This window comes from Eschrichtius robustus, chromosome 3 (assembly GCF_028021215.1).
Source record: "Eschrichtius robustus isolate mEscRob2 chromosome 3, mEscRob2.pri, whole genome shotgun sequence".
Taxonomy (NCBI): Eukaryota; Metazoa; Chordata; class Mammalia; order Artiodactyla; family Eschrichtiidae; genus Eschrichtius; species Eschrichtius robustus.
In genome coordinates this window covers 188992754-189015205 of record NC_090826.1, presented here as the reverse complement: position 1 = coordinate 189015205, position 22452 = coordinate 188992754, and the positions used below count along the sequence as shown (strand labels likewise).

The window sequence follows — 22452 nt, the reverse complement described above, 5'->3', positions numbered from 1 at the left end:
AGACAAAGTAGTAAAATCAACTATATCCACAATAAGTAGTTAAGGGATACACAAAATGAAAGGATATAAAATATGATGTCAAAAACAGTAATCATGGGGGGAGAGAAGGAAAAATGCAGGGTTATTAAAATGTTATTTGAAATTAAAGAGATCAGCGACTTGAAATAATCGTGTGTGTGTGTGTGTGTATATATATATATATACACACACACACACACACACACACATATATTGCTATATGCCAACTTCATGGTAATTACAAACCAAAAAATCTGTTACAGATACGTACACATAAAAGGGAAAGAAATCCAAACATAACACTAAAGAGAGCCATCAAATCACAAGGGAAGAGAACAAAAGAGGAAAGGAACAAAAAAAGGACTAAAAAAACAATCCCGGGGCTTCCCTGGTGGCGCAGTGGTTGAGAATCTGCCTGCCAATGCAGGGGACACGGGTTCGAGCCCCGATCTGGGAAGATCCCACATGCCGCGGAGCAACTAGGCCCGTGAGCCACAACTACTGAGCCTGCGCGTCTGGAGCCCGTGCTCCGCAACAAGAGAGGCCACGATAGTGAGAGGCCCGCGCACCGCGATGAAGAGTGGCCCCCACTTGCCGCAACTAGAGAAAGCCCTCGCACAGCAACGAAGACCCAACACAGCCAAAAATAAATAAATAAATTAAAAAAAAAAAAAAAAAAAAAAAAGCCAGACCCTAGTTAAAGTGGTCAGGACAAACTTATTAAAAAAAAAAAAAAAAAAAAATCCCGAAACAGTAACAAAATGGCAATAAGTACATACCTATCAATAACTACTTTATATGAAATGGATTAAATGCTGCAATCAAAAGATGGAGTGGCTGAAAGGATACAAAAACAAGACCCATATATCGGGGTTGGCCAAAAAGTTCGTTCGGTTTTTCTGTAAGATGTTATGGAAAAACCTGAATGAACTTTTTGGCCAACCCAATATATGCTGCCTACAAGAGACACACTTCAGATCTAAAGACACACACAGACTGAAAGTGAGGGAATGGAAAAAAGTATTCCATTCAAATGGAAATGAAAAGAAAGCTGGGTAGCAATACTTATAACAGAAAAATAGACTTTAAAATAGAGACTGTTGGGACTTCCCTGGTGGCACAGTGGTTAAGAATCCACCTGCCAGTGTGGGAGACATGTGTTCGAGCCCTGGTCCGGGAAGATCCCACATGCCACAGAGCAACTAAGCCCGTGTGCCACAACTACCGAGCCTGTGCTCTAGAGCCCGCGTGCCACAACTACTGAGCCCACGTGTTGCAACTACTGAAGCCCATGCGCCTAGAGCCTGTGCTCCACAATAAGAAAAGCCACCGCAATGAGAAGCCCACGCACTGCAACGAAGAGTAGCCCCCGCTCGCCGCAACTAGAGAAAGCCTGTGCACAGCAACGAAGACCCAACACAGCCATAAACACATAAATAAATAAATAATAAAAATAAAATAAAGACTGTTACAAGAGACAAAGAAGGACAGTACATAATAATCAAGGGATGAATCCAAGAAGATATAACAATTGAAAATATATTTGCACCCAACATAGGAGCACCTAAATGAATAAAACAAATATTAACAGACATAAAGGGAGAAATCAACAGTAACACAAAAATAGTGGGGGACTTTAACACCCCACTTACATCAATGGACAGATCATCCACACAAAAAAATCAGTAAGGAAACTCTGGTCTTAAATGACACATTAGACCAGATGCACTTAATAGACAGAGAGAGAGAATATTCCATCCAAAAGCAGCAGAATACACATTCTTTTCAAATGCATATTCTCCAGGATACATCTGTGCTATATCATGAAACAAGTCGCAGTACATTTAAGAAGGCTGCAATCATATCAAGCATCTCTTCCAACCACAAGGTTATGAGACTAGAAGTCAACTACAAGAATAAAAACCACAGAAAACACAAATATGTGTGGCCTAAACAAAATGCTACTAAACAATCAATGGATCACTGAAAAAAATCAAAGAAGAATTCAAAATATACCTGGAGACAAATGAAATGAAAACACAGTGTTCCAAGATCTTCGGGAAAGCAATTCTAAGAGGGATGTCTATAGCAATACAGCCCTCTCAGGAAACAAGAAAAATCTCAAATAAACAACCTCACCTTAACCTAAAGGAATTAGAAAAAGAAGAATAAACAAAACCCAAAGTTAGCAGAATTTCTCCTAGGAGAACACACAGGCAGAACACTCTTTGACATAAATCACAGCAATATTTTTTTGGATCTGTCTCCTACGGCAAGGAAACAAAAACAAAAACAAGCAAACGGGACCTAATGAAACTTAAAAGCTTTTGCACAGTAAATGAAACCATCAACAAAACGAAAAGACAGATGGGAAAGACTGAATGGGAGAAAATATTTGCAAATGATATGACCAATAAGGGGTTAATCTCCAAAATATATAAACAGCTCATACAACTCAATATCAAAAAAACAAACAAGCCAATTTAAAAATGGGCCGAAGACCTGAATAGACATTTTTCCAAAGAAGACATACAGATGGCCAACAGGTACATGAAAAGATGCTCAACATCACTCATCACCAGGGAAATGCAAATCAAAACCACAAGGAGATGTCACCTCACACCTGTCAGAATGGCTGTCATCAGAAAGACCATAAATGACAAATGTTGGTGAGGCTGCAGAGAAAAGGGAACCCTAGTACACGGTTGATGGGAGTGTACACTGGTGCAGCCACTGTGAAAAACAGTATAGAGGATCCTCAGTAAACTAAAAATAGAACTCCCATATGATCCAGCAATTCCACTCCTGGGCATATATCTGAAAAAACCAAAAACACTAATTTGAAAAGACACATGCACCCCAATATTCACAGCAGTATTATTTACAACTGCCAAGATATGGAAGCCATCTAGCTGTCTATCAACAGATGCATGGATACAGAAGACGTGAGACACACACACACACACACACACACACACACATATACACATACTCCATATATGCATACATACATATGTGGAGTATTAGCCATTGGCATGAAATTTTGCCATTTGCAACAACATGGATGGACCTGGAGTGTATCATGCTGAGTGAAAAAAGTCAGAGAACAACTACTGTATGGTATCACTTCTATGTGGAATCTAAAAAATAAAATAAACTAGTGAATATAACAAAAAAGACACAGACTCACAGATATAGAGAAAAAACCAGTGGTTGCCAGAGGGAGAGGGAAGGGGGAGGGAAATACTGGGGCAGGGGATTAAGAGGTACAACTTATTATGCATAAAATAAGCTACAAGGATATATTTACAACACAGGGAGTACAGCCAATATTTTATAACTATAAAAGGCATATAATCTTAAAAATTTTATTCAGTATGATGTACACCTGAAGCTAACAATATTGTAAACCAACTATACCTCCATTTAAAAAAATTTAAAAAAAAACCCCCGCAAGCCCTGAACTAGCTTTTCTCTAACATACTTTTGTAACTGTAGGAATCACACAGAGGCATTCTACCAATTAAAATTTTCCCCAGGCTCATAGGAGCAGTAGTACAGAAAAAAAGGAAATAATGAGGAGACATCTGCAGGAGAAGGGGGAAAAGGGTTAGGAAGAGAGTGAGCTGATTCTAACTCAAGTAGTCACATGCTCACGTCCTCAGAAGAGGGAAGTTCCAAAGCCGGAAGTAACTATTAGCTAATCTGTTCACTCATTCTCTTAATAAAAAGTTTTAAGCACTGGAACTACAAAGACAAATCAAACGATTCCTGTACTCAAGAACCATAATCTAATGGAAAAGACATAAGAAAACAGATGAGTATAATGGAAAGTAAGTATTAAGACAGAAACATATGATCCAGCCTACTCTACTTCTGGGTCTATACCCAAGAGAACTAAAAGCAGGGTCTGATGAGATAATTTGCACACCCACATTCACAGCAAGACTGTTCACAGCAGCCAAAAGGTGGAAGCAACCTAAGTGTCCATCAACGGATGACGGATGAACAAAATGTGGTCTAAACATACGACAAAATGTTATTCAGCCTTACAAAGGAAGGAAATTCTGACATGTGCTAGCTACCACATGGATGAACCTTGAAGACATTACACTGAGTGAAACAAGCCAGTCACAAAAAAGACAAAAACTGTGCGATTCCACTCACGTGAGCTACCTAGAGTCAAGGTCATAGAGATACAAAGTAGAACGGTGGTTGCCAGAAGCTGTGGGGAGAGAGGGAGCTGTTTAACGGGTAGCGAGGTTCAGTCTGGGGAGACGAAAGCTCTTCTGGAGGTGGATGGTGCCGATGACTGCACACTAATGTGAACGCACTTAATGCCGATGAAGCGTATGCTTAAAAACGGCTAAAATATTAAGTTGTATGTTACGTATAGTCTGCCACAATAAACCAAACCCAAACAAACAAATGCTTGTCTGGCCCTCGTGGGGGTTACATCCTCTGGGGAAGCAAACCACCATCAAGCACAAGCAGTAACAGCTGTGGCAATGACTGCACAGGACGGCACCTGCCCGACCCTGGAGGGTCAGGAACGACACAAGGGCACTTCGGGGGCTACGCGTAAGGTCCCTCTCTCGGTCCTCAGCTCTCCTGCTTGGCGTCTGTAGCATCTGAAGCTGCGGGCCTTCCCCTCTTCCCTGGAGACTGCCTTTCGCTCCCTCGTGGACCATCTCCTGGTTGATCCCTCAGCCCTCTGGCTGCTCCTCAGCTCTGCTGCCCGGCTCATCCTCCTCTGCTTCCTTGATGGCCAATCACAGCCTCCCTCAACTGTTGCTGCCACACGCCTGTCATCTCCAGCTCAGCCAAGGAACAGCTTCCCACGGGCCTCCAGGCTTCACAGACCACTCCCAGCAGTTCTCTGCATGGCGACTTTTGCAAAAAATAAAATGTAGATCGTATCTTCCTTACTTCAAAGCTTCCCTGAGGGACTCTCCTTTTTTCTTTTTATAACATCATTATTGAAACATAATCCACATATCATAAAATCCACCCTCTTGAAGAGTACAATTCGCTGTTTTCTAGTATATTCACAGAACTGTGCAAAATCCCCATCTAATTTCAGGACATGTCATCACCACAGAAAGAAAGAAACCCCACAGCCTTAGTGGTCATTTCCCATTCCTCCCTCTCTCCAGCCCCCAGCAAATACTAATCCACTTTCTATTTCTCTGGATTTGCCTATTCTGGACATTTTCATGCAAATGGAATCATGCCAGGTTTCTTTCATGCAGCGTAACTTTTTCTTAAGGTTCATCCACATTGTAGCGTGAGCATGCATCAGGACTTCATTTCTTCTTATTCCCAAATCAATGGAAATTTGTGAGGGTTTTTTCCAGTTTTGTTAGCTGCTTCGTTTATTTGGTCGGTGCAATGGCCCCACTTGGGCCCACTGCCCAACACTCGCTGGGGCACCACCAGTCCCAGAACGCTGACCTTGACGCTGCCGGGAGCCCAGGGCTCAGCCCTCCAGCGAACCTGCACACTCCACACGTAATCTTGGTCTATACAGCAAGTTAACTCTGGCCAGAGATGACACTGAATTTGGGTTTCTGGCTCCTGTGAATAACGCTGTTATAAATATCTGTGTAGGGCTTTTCTGTAGAAGCCTGCTTTATCTCTCTTTTGAGTACACACCCAGGAGCAGCATGGCTGGGTCCCATGGTAACTCTGTGGTTAACACTCTGAGATTGTGCCAGACTGTCCTCCTGCAGGAATTAAGGTGTGGGCCTTAAGCACACGTGGAATGACTAGTCGTAGGGAGGGAAGAAGAGAAACCTGCCCTGCGCCTGAAGAACAGAAGCGAGAGGGGGTATACGTAGCTATGAATTCATCTGATTCTATGTCGTGTAAGATTTAACAGGAAAGCCTTCACTACAATGGCTGGAATAAGGCACACGTTTTATCATCGTTTAATTGTACTTCCAGTGGAAAGGCAGACAGAACAGGACAAAACACGGAGGTCACACTCACTTGGGTAGACCTTCGAGTCTGCCGAGCTTGTCTGGAGCGCGCTTTCCGCAACGACTCTGCTTCCTCATCCCGTACAGGAGTCAGATATGACCTGCGGGGAAGAAGAGTCGCACCAGAGGTTAAGGCCCTGGGGGGCAGCAGGTGCGTCTGCACACCGAGGGGACTTCTGTGAGCTAAGATGAAGTCAGGCCGACTCAACCCGACAGCCTATCGGTGAACATTACGTAAGCCGGGACGTTATCTGTAAACGTGTTAGTGTTCGTGCAGAATCACACCATCTGTAACCGTAAAATGAGAATTTTCTTTCCTCTTTCCCATCCTTGGACCTTTTGTTTCGCTTCTTGCCTTCACGCTCTGGCTAGCAGTGATGACAGTCGTTTCCCTGCTTTGCTCCTGCCTTCCGAGAGACAGCTTCCGGCTAAGACGCTGCAGACACTGCTCCTCAAGTGAAGGCAACTCCTTCCCCGCCCACGGGAGTGGGCTAGGAGGGGCTTGCTGTGACTTGTTTCGTCTTTTAATCATTAGTGTGCGAACGTCATTACAGGCTTTCCTTCCCTGTATGCCGAGATTATCATGTCTTTCTGCTGTTACTATGGAGGATTACACTGAGCAGTTTTTGAATGACGAAACCACCCTACAGGCTTGGGATGAGCTCAACTTAACCATGATGTATCACCATTCATACAGACCTACTGTTCATATAGATTCAGTATTATTCACTGTAGGGTTCCTCCATCTGTGTTCACGCGAGAAACTGGCCTGTAATTTTCCCTTATAATGACCCAGCCAGTCTTGAAATTAAAGTTACGGAAGTTGGGAAGTGTTTTCTCCTTGTCTACTTTCTTTGAGAATCTGTGGAAGACTGGGGTCATTTCCTCCTTCAATAATTGGAAGGGTTCACCAACAGACCCATCTGGGTTCAGAGTGTTCTTTATGGGAAGGTTTTAAATAAGGGTTTCAATTTCTTTAATAGAATTAGGCCTATTCAGATTTTCTGTTTCGGTAATTTTTGTTTTTCAAGGAATCTTATCTATATTTTCATATTCAGTACCACAAAACGGTTCATAATATCCTAATATAATAATACATTTTGATTGTTACTGTAATACACGCATATCGCAGAGATACTGCAAGGTCAGTTCCAGACCACCACAATAAAGTGAATCTTGCAATAAAGTCAGTCATGTGAAATTTTTGGTTGTCCAGTACATATAAAAATTATGTTTACGCTATACTGTGGTAAGTGTGCAACAGCATATCTTAAACAAACAAGGTACATACTTTAATTAAAAAATATTGTCAAAAACGCTAGCCATCATCGGAGGCTTCAGCAAGCTGTAACCTTTTTGCTGGTGGAGGGTCTTGCCTTGATGTTGCTGGCGGCTCGCTGGTCAGGATGGCGGTTGCTGAGGGCTGGGGTGGCCGTGGCGATGTCTTGGAAGAAGACAGCAGTGACGTTTGCCTCACTGACTGACTCTTCCCTTCATGAACGATTTCTCTGTAGCCTGCGATGCTGGCCGATACCATTTTACCCACAGTAGAACTTCTTTCAAGACCGGAGTCAATCCTCTCAAATCCTGCCCCTGCTTTATTAACTAAGTTATGCGATATTCTAAATCCTTTGTTGTCATCTTAATAACCTTCACAGTATCTTCACCAGGAGTAGAGTCCATTGCAAAAAACCACTTTCTTTTTTTCTTTAAATTTTATTTTTTTAATTGGAGTACAGTTGATTTACAACGTGTGTTAGTTTCAAGTGTATAGCAAAGTCATTCAGTTATACATATACATATATCTATTCTTTTTCAGCTTCTTTTCCCTTATAGGTTATTACCAAATATTGAGTAGGGTTTCCTGTGCTACACAGTACTCCTTATTGTTTATGTTTTATGTGTAGTAGTGTGTACATGTTGATCCCAAACTCCTAATTTACTCCTACCCTTCCCCTTCGGTAACCATAAGTTTGTTTTCTATGTCTGTGAGTCTATTTCTGTTTGTATATAAGTTCATTTGTATCTTTTATTTATTTATTTTTTTTAAGATTCCACATACAAGTGATATCATATGGTATCTGTCTTTGTCTAGCTTACTTCACCTAGTATGATAATCTCTAGGTCCATCCATGTTGCTGCGAATGGCATTATTTCATTCTTTTTTTTTATGGCTGAGTAATATTCCATTGTCTATCTGTACCACATCCTCTTTATCCATTCATCTGTCGATGGACATTTAGGTTGCTTCTATGTCTTCACTACTGTAACTAGTGATGCTATGAATAAGAAACCACTTTCTCTGGTCACCCATAAGAAGCAACTCCTCATCCTTCAAGTTGTATCATGAGATTGCAGCAATTCAGTCACATCTTCAGGCCCCCATTTCTAATTCTATTTCTCTTGCTTTCTCCACCAAATCTGCCGTTACCTCCTCCACTGGAGTCTTGAACCCCTCGAAGTCATCCATGAGGGTTGGAATCTACTTCTTCCAAACTCCTGTTAAGGTGGATGTTCTGATCTCTTCCCATGAATCACAAATGTTCTTAATGGCATCTAGAATGGTGATTCCCTTCCAGAGGGTTTTCAATTGACTTTGCCCAGATCCATCAGAGGAGTCACCATCTATGGCAGCTATAGGCTGATGAAACGTATTTCTTTTTTTCTTTTTTCATAAATTTATTTATTTATTTTTGGCTGCACTGGGTCTTCATTGCTGCGCATGGGCTTTTCTCTAGTCGCGGTGAGCGGGGGCTACTCTTCACTGCGGAGCACAGGCTTCTCATTGCGGTGGTTTCTCTTTGTTGCAGAGCACGGGCTCTAGGCGCGTGGGCTTCAGTAGTTGTGGCAAAAGGGCCCAGTAGTTTTGGCTCGCAGGCTCTAGAGCACAGGCTCAGTAGTTGTGGCACACGGGCTTAGTTGTTCCGCAGCATGTGGGATCTTCCCGGACCAGGGCTCGAACCCGTGTCCCCTGCATTGGCAGGCGCATTCTTATCCACTGCACCACTAGCGAAGTCCCCGAAATGTATTTCTTAAACAATAAGGCTTGAAAGTTACTCCTTGATCCACAGGCTGCAGGACGGATGTTGTGTTTGCAGGCATGAAAACAACATGAGTCTCATTGTCCATCTCTATCAGAGCTCTTGGGTGACACCAGGTGCACTGTCAATGAGCAGTAATATTTTGAATCTTTTTTTTTCCGAGCAGTAGGTCTCAACAGTGGGCTTAAAATATTCAGTAAACCATGTTGTAAACAGGTGTGCTGTCATCCAGGCTTTGTTGTTCCATTTACAGAGCACAGGCAGAGTAGATGTAGCATAATTCTCAAGGGCCCTAGGATTTTCGGAATGGTAAATGAGCACTGGCTTCAACTGAAAGTCACCAGCTGCATTAGCCCCTAACAGGAGAGTCAGCCTGTCCTTTGAAGCCAGGCGTTGACGTCCCCTCTCTAACTATGGAAGTCCTGGATGGCATCTTCTTCCAATAGAAGGCTGTTTAACCTACACAGAAAATCTGTTGTTTAGTGCAGCCACTTCCATGAATTATCTTAGCTGGATCTTCTGGATAACTTGCTGCAGCTTCTACATCAGCACTTGTTGCTTCTTCACCTTGCACTTTTATGTTATTGAGAATGCATCTTTCCTTAAACCTCATGAATCAACCTCTGCTAAGCTTCAAGTTTTTCTTCTGCAGCTTCCCCACCACTTTCAGCCTTCATGGAACTGAAGAGAGTTAGGGCCTTGCTCTGGATGAGGCTTTGTTGTTTCTGGTTTGATTTTCTATCCAGACCACTCAGACTTTCTCCGTATCAGCGATAAGGCTGTTTCGCTTTCTTATCATTTGTGTGTTCACTGAAGTAGCACTTTTAATTTCCTTCAAGAACTTTTCTTTTGCATCTCCAGCTTGGCTAACTGGTGCAAGAGGCCCAGCTTGGTGCAAGAGGCCCAGCTTTAGGCCTATCTTGGCTTTCCACGTGCCTTCCTCACTAAGGGTAATAATTTCTAGTTTTTGATTTAAAGTGAGAGATGTGCAACTCTTCCTTTCACTTGAATACTTAGAGACCCTCGTAGGGTTATTAATTGGCCTAATTTCAGTATCGTTGTGTCTCAGGGAATAGGGAGGCCCAAGGAGAGGGAGAGGGACAGGGGAACTGCTGCTGGGTAGAGCAGTAAAAATACAGCATTTGTTGATTAAGTTTGTGGTTTCATATGGGTGTGGTGTGTGGCACCCCAAACAATTACAATAGTAACATCAAATATCACTGATCACAGATATCATAATAATGAAAAAGTTTGAAATATTGTGAGAATAACCAAATGTGACACAGAGACATGAAGTGACCAGATGCTGTTGGAAAAATGGCGCCGAGAGACTTGTTCGACACAGGCTGCCACCAACCTTCAATTTGTGAACAACGCAGTATCTGGAAGTGATAACGTGAAGCACAATAAAATTAGGTCTACTTGTACCTATAGCAACGATTCTCAAACTGTTTGGTCTGAGGACCCTTTTATATTTTAAAAAATTATTGAGGATCCCCAAACAGCTTTTGTTTACGTGGGGTATATCTATTAATATTTACCTTATTAGGCAGTGAAGTTGAGAAATTAAACATGTTTATTAATTCATCTGAAAATGATAGCCCTATTACATGTTAACATCAATAACTTATCTTTTATGAAAAATAACTAAATTTTCTAAAACAAAAAAATTTAGTAAGAGTGGCATTATTTTACATTTTTGTAAATTTCTTTAATGTTGGCTTAATAGAAGACAGCCCGATTCTCAGATACATTTCTGCATTCGATATGCTGCAATATGTTGTTTTAGTTAAAATATATAAAAAATATCCAGTCCTGCACAGATATGTAGTTGGAAAAGCAAGGAGTATTAGAGTAGCTTTTTCAGATAATTGTGGACAGTCTTCTTTGATCCTATAGTCAAACACAAGTGGTACTTTCTTCAAGGTTAGTCGCAGTCGCAACGTGGAATCTGAAATGACGCTAACAGAATTTTCATATTCTGCTATGCCGAAATCCAGTGGTCTATCTTGTACTTTGGATGGAATGTCTTACCCAGGTGTGTCTTTGGTAAAATCTCCCAAATGGTGACACATTTCATTATGCAACAGTAATTTTAAAAATCACATTCTTCAACATACGGTTTAAAGCTCCTTAACATCAGTCTTGGCAATGATTTTTTTGGATTTGACACGAAAAACAAAAATGAACAAGTGGGACTTCATCAAACTTTTTGCTTCTGCACAGCAAAGAAAATCAGCAACAAAACAATAAGGCAACCTACTGAATGGGAGAAAATATTGGCAAGTCATATATCTGATAAGGGGTTAATAGCCAAACTAGATAAAGAACTCATACAACTCAAAAGAAAACAAACAACCTGATTAAAAAATGGACAGAGGACCTGAACAGACTTTTTCCAAAGAAGGTATACAGATGGACAACAGGCACATGAAAAGATGCTCAAGATCACCAATCATCAGGGAAATGCAAACCAGAACCACAGTGAGATGTCACCTCACACCTGTCAAAATGGCTATTAGATAAGAAATAACAAGTGCTGGTGAGGGTGTGGAGAAAAGGGAGCCCTCATGCACTGCTGGTGGGAATGTAAATTGGTGCAGTCACTCTGGAAAACAGTATGGAGGTTCCTTGAAAAATTAAAAATAGAACTACCATATGATCCAGCAGTTCCACTTCTGGGTGTTTATCTGAAGGAAACCAAATCACAATCTCGATCTGTACTATATCTGTACCCCAATGTTCACAGCAGGACTATTCACAATTGCCAAGATACGGAAACAACCTAAGTGTCTACTGACAGATGAATGGATAAAGAAAATGCGGCACATATATGTGTGTGTGTGTATACACACACACACACCCACGCGCGTGCGCACATGTACATACCTAATGGAATATTATTCAGTCATAAAAAAGAGGAAATCTTGCCACTTGCAACAACATGGATGGGCCTTGAGGGCATTATGCTAAGAGAAACAGAGAAAGACAAATACTGTACAATCTCATTTGTACGTGGAATCTAAAAAACTGAATTCATAGGTACAGAGAACAGACTGGTGGTTGCCAGAGGTGGGGGGGGTGGGCGAAGTGGGTGGAGGTGGTCAAAAGGTACAAACTTCCAGTTATAAGATAAATAAGTCCTGGGAACGTATGCACAAGGTGACTACAGTTAACAACACTAAAGTATTCGAAAGCTGCTAAGAGAGCAGATCTTAAAAGTGCTCATCGCAAGGAAAATATGTGTGGTGATAGACGTTAACTAAATTTATTGTGGTGATCATTTTGTAATATGCTTATCAAATCATTACGTTGTATACCAAAAAAGATTGTTTTATTTCAATTATATCAATAAAAAATAATAAAAGTTAAGAAAACCCCCACATTCTCTAATATTATCTTTGGTCTCAGAACAGTCTTTCCACATTGGGAAGCAGTCAACAGTATCACCCACAGTGACAGGTACAAGTTTTCCAAAGTTTTAATTTCTGCTTTAAATGTTACAATTGGCAACCAGCACTCAGAATGACAGGTTCGCTTTGTTCATTTTCAGGAGAATGCCGGCCACACTCTTACCTCTGAATAACCAGTCTGAGCGGCCACTTTTCAGGAAGAAGTGGTGCCCAGGAGAAGCAGCCAGCCCCTCACCTCTCCTTCTCCAACTACAGGTACACTTCTATTACAACTTGCTGGCCACCCTCCTATTATTTACTACACTTTTCCTGTATTTTCTATTCTCCTCTCTCTCTGGGTTTCATTCTGGGTGTTTTCCACTGTCCAATCTAATCAGTTCACAAATCCTCTCTTCAGCTGATTTACTACAATTGAATTTCTTAATTTGTTACTTTATTTTTCAGTTCTAGCATTTCCATCTTTCCAAAGAGAGGGCAGTTCTCTATTGAAATTCTCTATCTTGTCTTCTATTTTCTTGAACATATTAACTGTAATTTACTATGATTATTTTAAAGTCCACATCTGATAACAATCAATATCTGGGTCTATTCCTAGTGTCTGTATTTTCTCTTAGTCTTTTGTAAATCAGCCTTATTATGCAGTATGTCTGGTAATTTTTGAATTAATGCCAGAATTTTTAATGAAAAAATGTAGTAATAACTTGCAGCTCTGGAAGATGTTGTCATCCTCCAGAGAGGATATTCTTTTCTCTGGCTTAGTTAGGCTAAGAAACTGGTTCTCAAACTTTCATTGCATCAGAATCACTTGGAAGGCTTGTGAAATACAAATCTCATGAGGCTCTCCCCTCAGAAGCCCTGATTTAGCAGGTGTGGAGGGGGGTCTGGGAATCTGCATTTCTGATTAGTTCTCAGGTGACGCTGCTGATGTGGAGACCACACTGTGAAAACCATGGGGTAAGCAAACCCCCTTCACCCACTTTGAGACTGAGCCGCCTGGAAGCTGGGCTTCAGTCTTTACAGAGCTGGCCATGTCTGGCAAGCCCCTCCTGCTAGAAGGCAGCCCTTCGATGGTCCCAGGGGAAGGCTGGGGTGTCCACTGGGGCCCCTGCTTCTGAACTCTAATTTCTGTTCCCTAAGCACTGAGAGATGGCTGGAAACCTCACCCAGCTTCTCAGCCTTGTAGCCACTGCCTCACTGGTCAGCCAGCACCTTGGGGGACAAGCACAGCCGGGTGCTGGGCTCGCCTCCTATGCTTTCCTTCTCTCTGGGATCTGGGTCCCTCAAGTCCTCACTTCCTTACCATCTCTCCAGTGCCGTCAAAGACTTTTTTTCCTTATGTTTATCCATCTTTTCTGGTTATTCTCAGTAGGAGAGTTTGTCTATTACAAGATATGCCATAGCCTGAAACAGAAGTTCTCAACCAGGCTATATGTTAAGAGATTTTTTTCCTCCACGTGGATTAGTAAACTGGAATTGCCATACGTGCCTCAATCCACTGTGAGCTCGGTATGTGTGCCTCTTTCCTTAATAGATTCCTCTTCTCTGGGTGAAGTGGAAAAACCTGAGTCCCCAAACTTGCAAAGCTGTGGACCAGCCCTGGAGTCGGTGAGCACACCGAGGACGAACCCCTCAGGAAATGCTGCCTGGGTTACCAGCCAGCGTCCTCACACACCACCTCCACCTGCAAACACACACAGCACCCCACTGCACCACTTCTTGACTGCTGTCTCTTCTCTGCGTCCTAGACAGACGCCACAGTGAAGGCGCAAGCTTCTGACCGGCTTATCGCACTGCCTGCTCCGGCAAGTTTTACGGAATGAGAGAGATGGAGCTGGTAAAAAACAGGTCTGGGGGTGAAATCAAGGGCCTTTTGCCTCACTTGGAGTCTTAAATATTTGAAATCATACATGCTTTTTCCGGAAAAAATTAGAAAACAGATCACCATGTGAAAATAAAAATAAACTGAATTCTACCACATGAAGATAAGCCCATTTTTATTCTACTACACGTATGTCTAGATTTTTATCTATGTATGTCTATTCTATACCTATATATAGTATATTATAGTCCATTTTTAATGAATATTATGTATATTACTTTGTAACCTGTGTCAATATATGAAACTTTTACTAAGTTGTAAGAAAAAAAATCTATAAAAACCAAACCCAGAAAACCCCAGTACTTGAGTTTTAAAGGTTTTTGAGGAGGGAAGGAACATTTTCATTCACTTTCGTTTACCCAGGTATGGATTCCAAATTCACAGAAGTGATGCACCTTAACATACGGTTTCCTGGGGGACACACCGCGTCTTCAGTAGAGCCTGAGCCCTTGTACCTTCTAAACCCAGACAGGGGAGCAAACTGTAGTCCTGGAGCCAAACCTGGCTGCCACATCCTGTAAATCAAGTTTTACCAACGACAGCAGCAGAGTTTAATATTTGCAATGGAGACAAAATGGCCTGCAAAACCTAAAATGTATGTTATCTGGCCGTTTACAGACAAAACTTGGCAACGCCCGTGCCAGACCACACCCACACCCAGCACACCATCTGGGCCTCGTGAACCTGTGCATCACGTGGCTCTTCACCGCCCTGAAAAGACGATGGTCTCGGCCCACAAGGTCCTGCGACGGAAGCACAGTGGCAGCCGTGGCTTCACAGCTATCCCTGCTCTGGCCTCCAGATAAAACTAGGCTAACATCCGCAATGCAGTGACAGAGGAAGGGATTCGATGCTGAAGTCTTCTAATTACCACGCCCGTCTACGCTGTTTCTGTCTACTCTGTTTCCTACTCCTGTTTCCTAGAGGGCAGGAAGCATTTTTCTTTGTTATTTGCTATGACTCTGAGGTTACATGATCAGTGGAATTCAAACACTTAGCAGAGAATTAAGCATGACTACACAAAAATAATTTGTTCTCTGCCTCTCAAGTTCACAGTGCTCCTTTACATACTACACAACGGCTAATTTTATCTTAAGAAGCTGTGCAAAATGCCTAGAGCAAATCATCAATGAACATCAAGAAAACCATCATCATCATAATAAAAGACCTCGACTATCTTCTGACAAGTACAGTGTGGTGATAAAGTACCCTGACATGGGAATCAGACCGCCTGGGTTTGAACCCTGGCTCCTCAACTTCCTTGCTAGGCGATCTCGGATAAAACGTTTACGCACTCTAAACCCAAGTTTCTTACGCAGCAAAGGTATCAGCAGCTGCAATAGGTATGAGCAGAAATCAGCAGGGCTGCTGTGAGGACCGGACGGCCTGACTGTTGCTCTCGCATCACCACCGCTCCTGCTGCACTGTTTCCATCCTCACGTTAATAGCTCCGCATGGCGATTTGGCAAAGAAAGAAAGGTGCTAGAATATCCATCCCATCTGGTCTAATAAAGAGCTCCCCTTAATTATTTTTCCCAGAAATGGATAATTCATTGGGAAGCGGTCTTAATGCCCATGAAAATATTCTCCATGCAGGTTTGAAGGGCTAAGTAAAATAAAGCTACTTTAAGTAGAAGAATGAAAGGAAAATAACCAAGAAGATTTCCAGGGAGAGTACAAAGCTGTTTTCCCCAGAATGATGAGAGAATAATCTCTCATCCAGAGCCCACTAACAGGAAACTGGTGTTTGGAATAGCTTTAGGGAGTCCTACATTTAAAATCTGTGAAGACAGAATGGTACTTAACGGTTAACTTCAAACGGGGCAGGAACCAAGTTGAGTGTTATGTCTTTACAGCACTCGGGATGCTGCGGTCATTAATTACAGAATGCCTACTGGTCCTCTACCACGGCCTGTCATTCCTCAGACTACATCCTGTGAATGAGGTTGCACAGGCACACGTACACTTCAGAGAGATGAGAAGGAACTTCCTAAAGATCAACCTGGAAGCATGCAGGGACAGCTACGGGGCAGGGGATGAGCCAGAGAAGAACAGAGCATGGACCTGTGGCTAAAGATGTTATGAGTTCGAGGAGCCACATGATCTAATTTCAAGACTTCAGGTAGAGAGGATAAAATCATTCCCGTTTTACGGAAGAGCTGACCGAGGCCCAAGGAAACACTGAAGCACCCACCCAGGGTCACAGCGCTGGCAGGTGAGACCTAAAGGGAGCAGGACCGGCCACCTGGCCCCAGCACCACACGAAAACGGGCTCTTCACCTAGCGCCACGGCACCCCAGCTGTGTGGATTCACGCAGCAAGACATTCCTTTTTCCAAATCTAGCAACATCAGGAGGGGGGTACTGTCTTATGTTAGGCTTCTCTTAGTGTCCCCTGATATTTTCCAAAAGTCTGCCATCGGCAACACTCCATCTGGGGAAAGGATGCTTTCGTATCTCCAGAGGTTGCCATTCACATGCAGTACGGCCATCCCGGACAAGCCGGAAGGGACAGGTGACAAGAGGGACTGAATTCTCCTGCAGAGGACGCAGCCCCCACGGCGGCCAGGCGTTAGTGCAGGTTTTCCTCGCCGTTTCTAACTAGGAATGGTGTTCCTGGGTTCTAGTGTCAGCTTAGCCATTAACTAACAAGAAAGGCTCTTTCTTGCCTTTTAGGGTCACAGGGAAGGGAGTGGTTTGGTTTATTTGTTTATACCCTTGTCCTGAAGAGGACCTGGGAACTAAAGGAAATGCATACCTGCAGCAATACTTTAAACAGATGAAGAAATATGCGGGAAAGGAAAAGAATGGCCAGATACGGCTAGAGTTCTGGGTGGCCGCCGGAAGTCAGGCGCCGCTGTACACGTGGTGTCGGGAAGCTCCGCAGAGAGATCCAGGCGGGAAACAGAGACCCGAGTGATGCAGGAGGCGGCAGAGCAGCTCAGGAGGATCCTGGGAGGAGAAGAGGAGGAAGCCCAGGGAGCCCCAGGTGCCTGCCGAGGCGGAAGGGCTGGAAGAGCACAGAGCAGGGGCGGCGGGGAAGGACGGAGGGGCAGGGAAGACTGGAACCAGAGGCCGTGGAAGACACAGGTTCCAGAAGGCAGTGGCCCACGACCAAGGGCACGGAGAGTCCGCGGTGGAGGCGCCGGACGGGCGAGGGGGCAGGGCTCCGATTCGGCAGGCTGGAGAGGGAGCAGGAGGTGGGGGACAGAGTGGGGTCAGAGACCTCCCTCGAGAGTGACAGGGAGAGTGGGGTAAGGCGGCGGCCCGGAAAGGACAGGCACGTGGGCAGGTGCGCCTCCGTCCCCGTCACCAGTGAGCTCTTGGTGCTCCTTCTGGGAAACACTGTGCGCCCCGGCTCTGGGATCCTCCCCAAGGGAAACTCCCTACGCCCAGCACAGAATGCTGGACCAGCCTGATGGCCGACAAGACGATGCCTCAGTTGGTTTCCAAAAGCCCGGATTCCCCATTCAGATTCCAGAGAGGACGGAAAGCTTTCAATTTACTTTGCTTTCAGAAGTGGTTTCTCCCAAGACAGATACTCACTTCCTTCAAAAAACAAAACATCAAGAGAGCCCAACCCCTGTGCCCACAGTGCCAGCTGACGGTATCGCACGGCCCAGGGGAGACCGGCTCCTCGGACACGGACCGGTGGGGTCAGAGCACGTGGGCTGTGAAGTCCCAAAGACCCGGTTTTGAATCCTGGCTTTGCCACTTACTGGCTCTGTGACTGTGGGCAGGGCCCGTCATCTGAGCCTTAATTTTCTTATATGTATTGAAGAAAATAGTATTATTCGTCTCACAAAGCTATGAGGATTAAATGCATCTAGGGAGTACTGGCGTACGGTAAGCATTCAGAACGCTAATTCTCTAACCCAGTCTACACCTTTCGCATGTCTGAGGCCACCTGAGATGCCGCCACGGCCTCCCGTCTCACAGGACCCGCCTCCTCCTCCGAGCGCGCAGTACGCCACCTACACAGTCTGCCCTCGAGGGTCCACCCCCCACGCGGCCTCGTGGTTTCCGAGGCGCGTACCCGGCGCCCTCAGTCTCGAGGGCACAAGGCAGGCAGGCCTCTCTCGTGTCGCACCTGCAGTCCTCCTCGCACAGCACTGAACGCGCGAGCGGCAGGACAGCCACCTCCTAACTCCACACGGACCGATTCAGAAGCTAAAAGGCAACCTCGACGCATAAGCTGTGCACTCAGCTGGAGAGCAAACCAGGGCTCTTGCCTGGCAGCCCGGGGGGCTGCCACCTGTGCCTGCTGCTCTCACGTGAAGGAACCTCCACCTGCCGGGACACACCTTCTCTGCCTACATTAAAACACCTGAAGTGGAATGGGGTTGGTGTGCTTACCCGCACACCGAGCCAAACACAGGACGGGGTCTTGGGGAGCCAGCCTTCTGCGAAGTGGATCAACAGGCGTGCCTCTGCTGCCCCCCTCTGGACACCAGGATCACTACACAGCGGCTTGTTCATCCCCACCCACTTACCCGACACCTTGCTAAGTAGTGGGCTCTGCGGTATGAAGAAAACCCAGCAGAAAGAGCACCTCCCGGAGCTCCCGATGCAGGGGTGTCAGCTGGACCAGCCCTAAGGACAGGGCCACAGAAGAACACCGGCAAGAGGACCCCGGCTTCAGCCCGGGGCTGGGGGAACGGGAAGCCGGCAGGGGGGTGAATCTCAGGGGCTCTTAGGGTACGAACAGAACTCTGCTCAGCAGAGAAGGTGACAGAAGGCTGTCCCAGAAAGAAGGGTCAGCGCGGACATCAAACACGTTCAGGGAACACAAAGCGGCACGATCGCCAAAGATACACGATACAGGAAGGAGAGGAGGAGCAGGGAGAGAACAGTCCAGTTCTGGCAGGCTGGGCAGACGGTCCAACGAGCAGTCTCCCCATGGGGCTGCGATGACGGCCAGCCGCAGGGGCGCCTAAATGCCTGACTCAGCCCCATTTTGAACTGTCTACAATCTGGTCCTCTGAGCAACCAAGATCAATGAGGAAACTTCTTACACGTATGGGAAAACATTTATTACCATTAAGATTCAACCTGATTGGGACTTCCCTGGTGGCGCAGTGGTTGAGAATCCGCCTGCCAATGCAGGGGACACGGGTTCGAGCCCTGGTCCGGGAAGATCCCACATGCCGCGGAGCAACTAAGCCCGTGCGCCACAACGACTGAGCCTGAGCTCTAGAGCCCATAAGCCACAACTACTGAGCACCCGTTCCACAACTACTGAAGCCCTCGCCTAGAGCCCGTGCTCCGCAACGAGAAGCCACCGCAATGAGAAGCCCGCGCACCATAACGAGGAGTAGCCCCCGCTCACCGCAACTAGAGAAAGCCCGTGCGCAGCAACGAAGACCCAATGCAGCCAAAAATAATAATAAATAAAATAAAAAATAAAGTATGAAAAAAATGAAATAGAAAAGATTCAATCTGACTGTACAGTTTGTAGTAAGCAAAGTGCTTTTACCCAGACCTCAATGAGTTAGTCTCTTCATTTTATAATTTCCTGTTCAAAGGCCAACTCAAGGAGCGATCTATGCCTTCACATACCTAAACCAGCTTCTCTCTGTAATTGCCCTAAATATCTGACATTTTTCCCGTCTTATTTACTTAAAATATATACTATGTAATACTTAAGCTATAAAGGATATAAACAATACAACCACCACCTGTGTACTACTATCCAACTTAAGTATAACATTACTGATACCAGTTTCCTCTTAAAAAGAGATGCCTGTTTCTACTTCCTGAAATTCTTAACCGTCCTCTGCCACTCTAATCTCTTGGATGGGATCCTTAAGTCAGCGCACATGTTTAAATCAATTAGGAATAGGAAGAAAAACCAGAATAGTTGCCAACTGGCTATTCCGACCACTGCATCTTATTCTTACCATCCCCCCACCCCAACCATAGCGCCCAAATGGTGTGTGCAACCAGCCAGCTTCCCAAAGAACCACCAGGAAGAGACGCGGACGGAGAGCAGAAAGATGCTCTCGGCCATCAGAGCTGCCAAGCAGACACTCACCTGCGGCTCCTGCCCCTCCAGGCCCAGTGCTCACGGGTGCCCAGCTCGGCACACCAGTCGGCCCGCAAACCCAGAACACAAAGATCAACCTCCTGCGCCTCCCATTTCCATAAAACCGGGAACGGCAAGGACTCCACTGCCAGATCAAACCATCACAGGTGAGAGGTCAAGCACCTCAGACACACCTGCCACACACCCGCCACACACCTGTGCAGCAGCTTTCCCAGAAGCCCAATTTGTTGAAAAAGTGCCCACTCCTCCGGCTGTCCTTCCCTAGTAAACACCAGAGCTCGTTTTGTGAGGTTGTCACAAGCGACCATCTTCTTCCAACATGGGAAAATCACCTGGTATGAGGGGGGGCTTGAGTGAGGGCACAAAATTTTGGTCCCTCCCACATGTCACCAACACTCACAGCTCTGAAAAAAGAACCACTTTATCAGAAGGAGATTAACTGTAAACACACGGCTGATAAGAGCTTTGTGCAGCAGGTGTCGGGTGACTGCTGGCTGTACTCTGAAGTGGCTGGGAGCTGGGGCAGAGCCGCCAGAGGCTCTGCAGCTTCAGGCAGCCGGCTTCCTGGCCGCTTCTGGAATGCATGTGTCCTGTGGAGGGGGGGGGGGGGGACGACGACATTTTTAAGCCACCACTCCTGAACTGTTAGGTGGTGTGCTGAGGAACTGTGTGACAAACGCCACTGTCTCTGGAAATGAAGAGGGTTCATGTCTCAGCAGCTGTGTTTAGCAACAGAAATACAGAAAAAAGATAATAAGACGTCTAAATTCCAGGCCCTTCCATCTTACTGTAGTAAGTCTCAGCAGGCACCAACCAGGTCTTCTTTCCCAGAACTGCTGAGTGGGGCGAAATGGTCCGAGTGTTATTTTTAAACAGCTTTACTAAGATATAATTCACATCCCCATTTAAGTGTACCATTCAGTAGCTTTCAGTATATTCATAGTTACGCAATTATCACCATAATCAATTTAAAAACATTTTGATCACCCCAAAAAGAAACCCCACATGCATTATAGTCACTTCCCACTTGGTGTTTTTAAATACAGACCAACAGCATCTTTCCCACTGGCTAACTAGTGCCATCAGATCTGGCCCGTCATCAACTGCAGGACGCACCAGCACTTTACCACCGAGGAAGGGAAGCGGTGCCAATCAGGTGTCAATCACACATGCTCTTTTATCACCATTTAAAAATTACTTACTTTAATAGTTATTGAAAGGGCTCTTTCAGACTTATTTAGACATATTTAGTACCAGCAGTGCACATAACCCAGTAGAAGTAACGTGAGCACCGATGACCAAATGCACACACGTGTGGGGATGACAACTGGCAGTGATGACATGTCCTGATGGCGGAGCTTGTGAGACATGAAAAAAGCGGCCCCCAGAATCAACAACACCCAACGCTGCACGACATGGCATGTGCTCAGCGACAAAACAGCAGAAACTGACTTCCTAACTAAGGCAAGAAAGGAGTCAAGCAAGCGTAATCTTTAACAGCTAATGGGCTAACATAATAACTAATCATACAAGCAACCCAGAAACCTCCAGCACGGCAATACTTAAGAGAATGTACTGACTGCTGCATACATTTCACTCTCTTCCTGTTCCTAGTTAGGAAGAGAGAGAACTACTTATACCAGCAGAGAAAAGCCTGGTAAGTTCAGCACTGCTGCGGTCTCTTAGGGAAAGAAAATACTCATTTCAGAACAAGAACTGAGAGAGGCTGGAGGAGCTTGGGAACCTCTTCTCTAGAACACCTCCTTGAATTGACAACTGCCTGACTTTAGCTTGGAGACAGGGAGATGAGTCAAACAACTTTTAAAAACCATGACTCAGTGTTTAATTACTTGTTTTAAATTTCTGACATTCCAAAGACGATGCCAAATTAATCTGCTGACAGCTTCACTTAGTGGAATAACTAACTACCCAGCTTATAAAGACCCCAAAGGATTCAAGAAGGTCAACACGTGTGGTATATATGACTCGGCCGTGAACAGACCAAACAAAGCAAGTCGCATGTGAGCTATCTGGGAAAGACAAATAACTTTAGCTTCTTGTAGAGAAAAACTGCT

At 44.9% G+C, this 22452-nt stretch overlaps 1 protein-coding gene across 6 annotated transcripts in view; it reads right to left on the bottom strand.

The window, feature by feature from the left end:
• PPP1R12B (protein phosphatase 1 regulatory subunit 12B) overlaps nt 1-22452 on the bottom strand; it is a 195630-nt gene that overhangs the window by 83626 nt on the left and 89552 nt on the right. For 5 of the 6 annotated variants that reach the window (XM_068541907.1, XM_068541908.1, XM_068541909.1 and 2 more), the window contains exon 14: nt 6010-6100. The exons of the other annotated variant lie outside the window; for it this stretch is intronic. In XM_068541907.1, coding sequence (XP_068398008.1) covers nt 6010-6100 — 91 coding nt within the window. The remainder of the gene's footprint in view (nt 1-6009; nt 6101-22452) is intronic. 6 annotated transcript variants of the gene reach the window in all.